Source organism: Bidens hawaiensis, unplaced genomic scaffold (genome assembly GCF_021521415.1).
Source record: "Bidens hawaiensis isolate Kalapana, Puna unplaced genomic scaffold, B.hawaiensis_p1.1 tig00007028_1, whole genome shotgun sequence".
NCBI classification, from domain to species: Eukaryota; Viridiplantae; Streptophyta; class Magnoliopsida; order Asterales; family Asteraceae; genus Bidens; species Bidens hawaiensis.
The window spans coordinates 438,885-448,077 of record NW_027491480.1 but is presented as its reverse complement, the minus strand read 5'-3'; the positions used below and the strand labels follow the sequence as shown (position 1 = coordinate 448,077).

At 34.4% G+C, this 9,193-nt stretch overlaps 1 protein-coding gene and 1 pseudogene across 1 annotated transcript; both read right to left on the bottom strand.

Annotated features, from left to right (window-relative positions):
• Positions 1-3,476: 3,476 nt before the first annotated feature.
• On the bottom strand, positions 3,477-3,827 carry LOC143634131 (uncharacterized; annotated as a pseudogene).
• A 1,175-nt stretch (positions 3,828-5,002) lies between these two features.
• On the bottom strand, positions 5,003-8,373 carry LOC143634132 (transcription factor bHLH48-like). The gene is made up of 7 exons (XM_077102292.1): positions 8,010-8,373; positions 7,166-7,288; positions 7,007-7,072; positions 6,568-6,636; positions 6,367-6,438; positions 5,361-5,535; positions 5,003-5,268 (listed from the first exon to the last, which is right to left on the bottom strand). The coding sequence occupies exons 1-7, from the start codon at positions 8,364-8,366 to the stop codon at positions 5,231-5,233; spliced, it is 900 nt and encodes a 299-aa protein (XP_076958407.1). The 5' UTR covers positions 8,367-8,373; the 3' UTR covers positions 5,003-5,230.
• Positions 8,374-9,193: the final 820 nt, after the last annotated feature.

The window sequence follows — 9,193 nt, the reverse complement described above, 5'->3', positions numbered from 1 at the left end:
ATCGGGATTGGGAATGTGGGTGAAAACAAAAATTTAAAACTCATATACTAATCGGGATTGGGGATTTGGGCCAAACACATTAATTAAACGTATTCCCTAATATTTTCAAAGGCAAAAATAATATGTATTTCCTAATATTTTCAACGGCAAAAATAATTAATAATATTGATAGATCCGATCATTCTCTTTTGGTGAAAGAGACATTCAATTAATAATATATCTATTGATCCGATCATTATTAGGTCTTCAATACCATTATCTCCAAACAAGTAAGATAGGGCATTTTAAACAAAAATATTGATTCATCTTTCGATTTGTATGGAGTCAACCATAAAGTGAAATCATACTCATATCAATCGAAAAACAAACCAGTTTTTTTGTTTAGAAATTCTAAATCTTATTCAGTTATTTATGTAATACTATTGAAGAACTAACAAGCATGAGATCGATCGATAAATCACAAACTGCATATCTCTACCACCAAAAGGGAAATTGATCACCTCTACCAAAATGTCACTTCCTAACATAACAAACAAAAAACATCTCTTTAGGAACTCGTAATTCATTCTTCATGTTCTAACACTAAACGTTTAAGAGACACTTATCTTCTACAAATATAGGTTACCTCAATATGCAAATGTGTGCTCCGATCGTATCCTTAACTTTTACAATATAGTTGCTAGAAAAGATGCGTATCATATGGTCGTATAATTAAGAAGCAGGAACGAAGAGAAAACAAAATAGTATCAATATTAGGTCATCCATTTAAACTATCAAAAGACAAACTTTTCGAATAATAGGTGACTTGATGAATCTCAATTCTTGCAGATAAATCTAATGTTAATCCCAATGATTAGATAAACCAAATGTTAATCCAAAATGCTGATAAACAGAATCTTTAATTAGATATTGTCCACAAACTAATCAGCTAAACTGTCTAGAGAACAAAAGCATGAACTAATTGAATTGAATCCAAGAATATATAAACAAATTCAACAAAATGCATTGAAGAAACATAATAACATCAAATGCAAATCAATAGTCAGCCTGAACAATTATTATTAGATAACGAGATAATTGATCAAAAACACATATAAACATATCATATCTTTGAGATTAAACGTTTAGGTCAGCAGAAATCGTCTAAATCAACACACGAACTAGTAAAACTTCAGGAACAATCACCAGATGATCTTTTCCTGAATTTAGAAATTACTATTAGAAAACCAGATCTGTGATCAAAAACATATATAAACATGACATATCTTCGAAATTAAACATTTAGGTCAACAGAAATCAACTCGATCTCCAAAACATGAACATGCAAAACTGTAAAACTGCTCATATCTGGAATTTAGAAATTATTATGAGGAAACACATCAAATCTTTGTATTTAAACATTTAGGTCATCAGAATCGACACGGACCCACACGAACAAGTAAAACCTAGGAAAAATCACCAGAGAACTGAACGATCGAACAAACAATTGGATTTGACAGATGCGGATGCTTGCAGGAACTTATGAAGAAACATAATCACATCAAAATCGACAATCATATCCACAATTTAGGCATTATTATTAGAAAACTAGAGATCTACAATCAAAAACACAAATGAACGCATCAAATCCTCGAAATTAACATTTAGGCAAAAATAAACCGACTCAGACTCCATACAAACAAGCAAAATTTAGGAAAAATACCAACGATTACTATTAGAAAACCAGATCTATGATCAAAAACATATATGAACACATAAAATCTACGAAATTAAGCATTTAGATCAACAGAAATCAAATCAATCACCAACACACGACGATCATATCCGAAATTTAAATATAATTCTTAAAAACCTAAAGCTATGATAAAAAAACACATATGAACACATCATAACTTCCAAATTAAACATTTAGGTCAACGGAAATCGAATGGATCTCGATAATTCCTGGAATTTGGAAAATATTATTAGAAACCTAAATCCATGATCAATAACATCATAACTTCGAAATTAAAAATTTAGCTCAGCAGAAATCAACTCGATCTCTGATCATATCCAGAAGTTAAACATTATGATTATTAGAAAACTAGATCTACAATCAATTACACATATGAACACACTATGAACACATCATTTAGGTCAACCAGAAATCGACTCTATCTCCATATGAACAAATAATCATATCCAAAATTTAAAATTTTACGAAAACTAGATCTACGGTCAAAAACACATGTCAACACATCATCTCAAAAACGAAACAATTAGGTCAACAGAAAACGACACAATCTCCATACAAACAAATAACCATATACGAAATTTTAAAATTATTATTCGAAAACTAGATCTACGATAAAAAATACACATCAACACATAACATCTCCAAAATTAAACAATTAAGACAACATAATTCAACTCGATCTCCAAACAAACAACTGAAATTTCTAAAAAATTTACCAGAGATCTGAACACTTGAACACTTCAACTAGATCTAAGCCCTGCTTGCGGTGCGCACATATGATGTATATATGTGTGAACCCTCGGGTGGGCAAAAGTGAAATTGCCCTAATTTTGACGTTATTTTACTAATCTCGTGAAAATAACGTTAAAAGTGACGGACGGTTAATCAGGCATCATGTAGTGGCGTTGATAGCCGAAAGACAAGGGTACATGCACCGATCAGCCGGTGTCCCGATGATTGAGTGCTATGTGCCTTATGTCCAAGGCTTGATGCAAAACTACTATCGAGCCGGGGGTCTCACCGGAAGCAGCCTCTCTATCCTTATGAAGTAGAGGTAAGGCTGTCTACATCTTACCCTCCTCAGACCCTACCATAGCTTTGCTATTGGTGGGATATACTGAGTACGATGATGATGATGATGATGATTATTAGAAAACTAGATCTACAATCAAAAAAACATATGAACACATCATATTTTCAAAATCAACTCCATGCGAACAAATAATCACATCCGAAATTTTAAAATTATTATTCGAAAACTAGATCTACGATCAAAAACACATATCAACGCATCACATCTCCAAAATAAAATTAAACAATTAGGTCAACCGAAACCAACTCGATCTCCAAACAAACTCACTACATATTACCAGACATCTGAATAATCTCACAATCGAAAAACAATCAGTCCAATACGTTAGTTTCCAATGCCTTAAGCAGCTGAGCAGAAATCAAATCAATCAATCCGATTCGTCAAATAACTTCAAAATTAAACATCTAGACCAACAGAAATTGAATCAAAACCACATATTAACACATCACATCTTCAAACTTGAAACATTTAAGCCAGCAGAAATCAAATCAAATCGATCTCAATCATACCCAGCATTCAGAAATATTATTATTAGAAACCTAAACCTATAACAAAAAACACATCAACTCTTCGAAATTAAACAATTAGGTTAACAGAAGTCAACTCGATCTCCAATCAAACAATTAAAATGTATAAAACAGATACCGATCAATCCGATTCGTCAGATTCCGACGTATTAATCCGTTGAGCCTCCAGCCGTTTGATTGCCTTCTGGTGCGCCCAGGTTTCTAGCGTTAGATCCGGTTTAACGTTGAGTCCGACGCCGAGGATGACGATAGTTAAGAAGCTGGTGACGTAGCACGGTAGCTCCCAGTCCTCCCATTTCCGTGAGTGGCCAGGTGGCGGAGGAGTTCGGTTTAGGAAGTAGCCGTTAGGTCGGACCTGGTGGCCTGGGCTGGTCTAGCGGCTAGTGGCGGATGTGGCTCGGGTGCGGATGGTGGAGGTTAGGTGTGAGCGTAGTGTGCCTGCGGCTGTGGCCAAGGGTTTTGTGGAAGGCATGTTTGGATCAAGAGACCGGGGCTGGTGAGAGTGTGAAGCCACCTGGTATTTGGATCGCAATTCCACGGTGATATACAAAGCGTTTTGATATATATATATATATTTTTTAATATATAAATAATCGAAGGTGGTAACATCGCCCCCCCTCTCCCCAGGGCATTTTTTGGCGATAAGTGTGCTGGGGGTTTGTTGGGAGGGGGGGGGGGGGGCAATGCCTTTATCGCCGGTTATGTGGGTTGAACATAATAATAAAAATTGAAAATGACGACAACACCACTACACCTCTAAAATGAAAATAGCCGCTCTGTTGATGTGGCGCCACGTGTCGAAAATCCCTTCTATATGGTAGTCCTCCGCTGCGCATAGTCTTAAAAACAGCAGGGTTGTAAAAATCGTTTAGACGCCAATCCATTAATAATGACTAGTTGGTACACTACCTAATAAACGCCAATTAATCCCCTATTTGATCAAAATCGTTCAAAACTAAAAATTTTATATATAAAATTTGGTGTGTGTGTGTGTTTATTTAAGAAGTTACGTATAATTCTAATCATAGTTAATCCCGATTGTTAGTCATTATCCGGCGCCCAACTAACTTCTAACAATTTCTCCAACATTGGAAATTAGTATAGTTAATTACAATTTAGGTCATTTTATTACTCAATCAAATAAACATAATAATGATAAAAGTATTCTATAAAAAAAGAAGAAAGAAAGAAAGAGAAAACAGTTATTCGGTCAAAACCGAGAACCGAATTCGAATTTGGTTATAGGTTTGGTTTTGAACTACCATCATTCAGTTTGGTTTGGTTTTGAATAAATCTTCAAATTGAATAGAACTAACCGAACAAACCGAGAAGGCGAGAACTGAATCAATACACAAAACAAGTTGATATACAGATTTAACAGTCAAAAGGCCCAATGTAAAAGCGTTGAATTTTATAACATCATAAACCCTTGATTTATTACTGTACAAAAACGATGCATTTTCCAAGTGTTAAATCGATAGTTACATTTATGTATTTGGGAAAACTACGAAATAACATCTTATTACTTGTAATAAAATACGACGTGCCCGTGTGTGTTCACGGCCTATCAAAACGCCTAATTCGCGTTTTCACTAGCAAGATGTTTGCCAAAATTCTCCACGCGCATCAGAATAACTTGTTAACAAAAGATCACTATGATGCGGGAACAAAAACTGGCTTATTTATGCATAATAATTAATAACATGCTGATTTTCACACCTCGAATCTTGATCTCTAAAAACCTAACCATCAATGATTTGGTTGTAATGCATATAAACCTCCTTCATCTCTCTACTTACTAATATTTTCTACCAATTAATATTTCCCAAAATATACAAAAATGCTCACTACCTAAAACTCGAATGAATCGCATCATCATAATTCCATTTTCATCTGGTCTGTATGCAAAGAAACTGCGCAAAACAAGCATTCGAATAACCATGTCTCCAAACCGACTTGAAGTTGTAATAATCATATAATCACTATTAAAAAAAATGAGATTTACCTGAATTGCCTGAAGAGTCATAACTTAAAAAGGAGTTCTCTGGAGCGATAAAATTGGGGTTCATATCTTCCGCACCCCATAGTGGCTGAGAAGTTAGCCCATTCGGTTGCCATATTGGGTGGCTTATCGCTGGTGAAACCATACCGCTATAATTACCCTCCATAAATGGCCCAATCTGCAAGATTTCACACGGGTCAAACATATTGGCCCAAACAAATAAGACTGTCACCCTTCTCACATACAAAAACCGGGCCAGCGATCCTGACTTACCACATTAATTGCTTATTCATATAACTAACGCGACATACACACACACACACATATAGATAGATATACAGATCAGAATCATTTCAGAACTTGCAAATAACTTAAGAACTTTCAACAACCAATCATTTTATTAATTTATTATTATTTGAGGGTAGGTTTGTCATTTATTATATGTAATTTTATGATAACATATATGTAATCACAAAACTCCATACGATAAATGACAAAACCACCCTCAAAATAATTTTACATATATAAAATAAATAAACAAATAATTGATTGTTTTTAAGAGTTCTTTAAGTTCTTAATTATTTGGAACTTCAAAATGATCCTGATCCTATATGGATATGTATATATCTAAGTGTGTACGTGTGTGTGTGTGTGTGTATGTGTGTGTGCAACCATTAATTCTACAGTACCCAATTGAACCAGAAGTAGTCCCACAGGAGTAAATACACTATGGTTCCAATTCCTCTGATCAAAAGTGAAAATAATTCACATCTGTGGTCCCATTTCCAATTCCGAGTTTCTGAAAATTATGATTTATGATGGATATTTATTGATTACACATAATATAACTTACATGTAAGTGTGTTTATGCTGACTACCAGTAAAAATATATCAATAAAGGCTAAATGAATGGTTTTTATAATAGTAAACAACGACAAGGAATTTAATGGATTATAGCATAGCATGTGAAGTTGCATATAAATAGGTAAAAGGACTAACGAATTATTACCTCTACAGGAAATATGTTGTCTAGGTTGAAATTTATGTTAGGGTGCAATGCAGCCAGTCTCATTGACAAAAACTGCATAAAAACATGTTGTCTAGATTTATAGTGTTTTCATCTTTATGAAACTGATACAAGGCAAAACAATTTTAAAACACATAAATGTTTTATAATCATCCAATGTTTAAGAATAATGTTAAAGCTAACCTCTACTTGACGTTGTAGGGATTGTACATGATTAATAATCTCATCAAGCACCATCGCTGTACCTGAAATCTGCAAGAAAATGGTAAACTCGTTATTCAAAAACCGTATAAAATTTATTTGCAGACTATGAAGGTGTCTATAAGTTTGCTTCGGAAGTGATTATGTGATGCGGAATAATTAAAATAAGATAAACCAGTTGGAAATAAAAAGAAAACTATAATCCAAACATTAAAAACTAATTACATCCAATAAGATTAACAACAAAGATGGATACTAACAATAGGATGAACCAACTACCAAGTTAGTAAATTACATCTAAATCCTAATTAAGAAAACTGATATTAATCAGATTTTGAACAACAGCAGGTGAAAACAGCAGTGTAAACTGTAAAGTACAAGTAATTAATAACATTCAATACTGAATTTGAATATAGCTAACCTTGTTACAACCAGGAACCAGCTCTTGAAGAAGCTTCATTTTAGCATTGATCTTCTCTCTTCTTGCCTGCCAAAATTAGTTCAAAAAATCAAACCAGTAATTAGTGATCAGGTCAACCTTGATTAATTACACTACTTGTAAAATAATTAAGATGATTACTCGTTCTGCTAAGCTATGGCTATCTGTAGCCTGACCTCGCCTAGCACGAACGTGAACGTATGGAAGCTTCTCGCCATCGGTCTCATTTGCAATGGTTTTGTTCTTCTTCGCCGATGATTTAACCTAAAAATTCACAGAATTAGAACTCAAATGGAAATTGAAGAAACAGGTGAATAATATACAAAGTGATTGGGTGCGGACGAGCTGAGCCGCTCATGATACTTGAGATCAGCTCATTAAAAGTTAGAATCAAGCCTAGCTTAAACAAGCTCGAGCCTATAAATAAGATTGTTTAATGAACAAGCCCGAGATTCACTTATCAAGCTCGAGCTGGCTCGCGAGCCTAAATGAGCCTATTATTTATATATATTTTCTCTTATAATATATCAATGACAAAATAGCAAAATTCGTCCTTTGTTTCAGTTGTTGTCCTTTACCTTTATAAATGCCAAAATTCCTACTTTATGTTTCAAAAAACTTGCGCGGTATGCCTTCGACCCTAACCCCGTTAGTTTTGACCATTAAAGGAGGTAATGTGCAAGACACATGAGCGTAAAACGATCATTCTACTAATTCTTTATATAGTCTTATGATTACATAAAATTCTAATAAAAATAAGTGAATATTTATATTTATTAACTAATAAACAAGTCGAGCCTGAGCTGAGCTTGAATTTAAAAAGCTACTCACGAGCCGAGCTCGAGCTTTATAGATAGTGCTCGAAACCGAGCTTGAGCTTGAAAAACTGCTAACAAGCCAAGCTCGAGCTTAAAAAACTAAAAACAAGCCAAGCTCGAGCCAGACACACTAGCTCGTGCTCGACTCGTTTACACTGACTACGTACATTCTTCTCTCGCTCCTTCCGCTTCATCGATTTCGATACTCCCGGATCTACCATATCCGGTGACGACGTATTCCGCATCAATTCCGAATCAACCGGCTCTTCTTTCACCAGCCTCACGTCATCCATCGTCTCCAATAAACCGTCAATCGAGCTCGTAAACACCGAGGAGGAAGCAATAATATTATTATTAACATCCGGAATAGTTTCCTCCGGCGAGTGTAACAACATAACCGCCTCATTCGCCGGCAGTTCCAGCAACGCCGTGAACGAGTTACCGGCTTCCGTACAGCTCTCAATTTCGTCACCGAATTGAAACGTTTGCGTACCTAATTCACCTAATTGTTCACGATTCTCCATCAATTCAGACACAATAATGACGGAAGATGACGTAGGGTGATCTATTGCAAGCTGAATTGAATCCTGTAATGGCGGATTGATGGTTTCCCCAATTTTATGAAATTAGGGCTCGAAATGGATGGAGTACAGTGAAAGCTACGTGATTATGATTATTATTGTTATTATTATTATTATTGATACGTCGTCGTTTGGATATTTAGATAAGATGCTTGTGTGTTGTGGGCGGGGACCGGTAAAGACGAATAGATGATATGTCGTTGTTGTTATTAAATTATACGGCTGGTAATATTGTGTATGGATCGTAAGGATACTATATATTATTGTTGGTTAGTGTTGTTTACGGTTTGCGTGACAAGAAATATTATTTCCTTATCAAATAACTAAACGTAACCGAATAAGGGTAATGTTATTTTACAAATGAAGATAAAAATGAAAAGGATTTGTAGCAACTCGAAACACTTTTTAAAGGAAATAGTGAAAAAATTGTAAAAAAATCATAACTCAAAATTTAATAAAAAAACGAAAATGTAAACACAAAAATGTTTCCACCGTCCTCCTCGTTAAAAAAACTCGAAAAAGACACAATATTAATGAAAAAACATCATTGTGTCTTTCTATGTATCATTGTGTTTTTTATTTATTTTCGTCATTGATTGTTATTTTTTCCTGAACATTGTATTATTTTTTTTGATATTGTGTTATATTACTCAACATTGAGTTATATTTTGTTCGACATTTTGTTATATTTTGCGACATATTGTGTTTTTTTAATTCTATTTATCATTGTGGTGTTTGTTCATTTTTGGCATTGTGTCCTTTAAGCATTT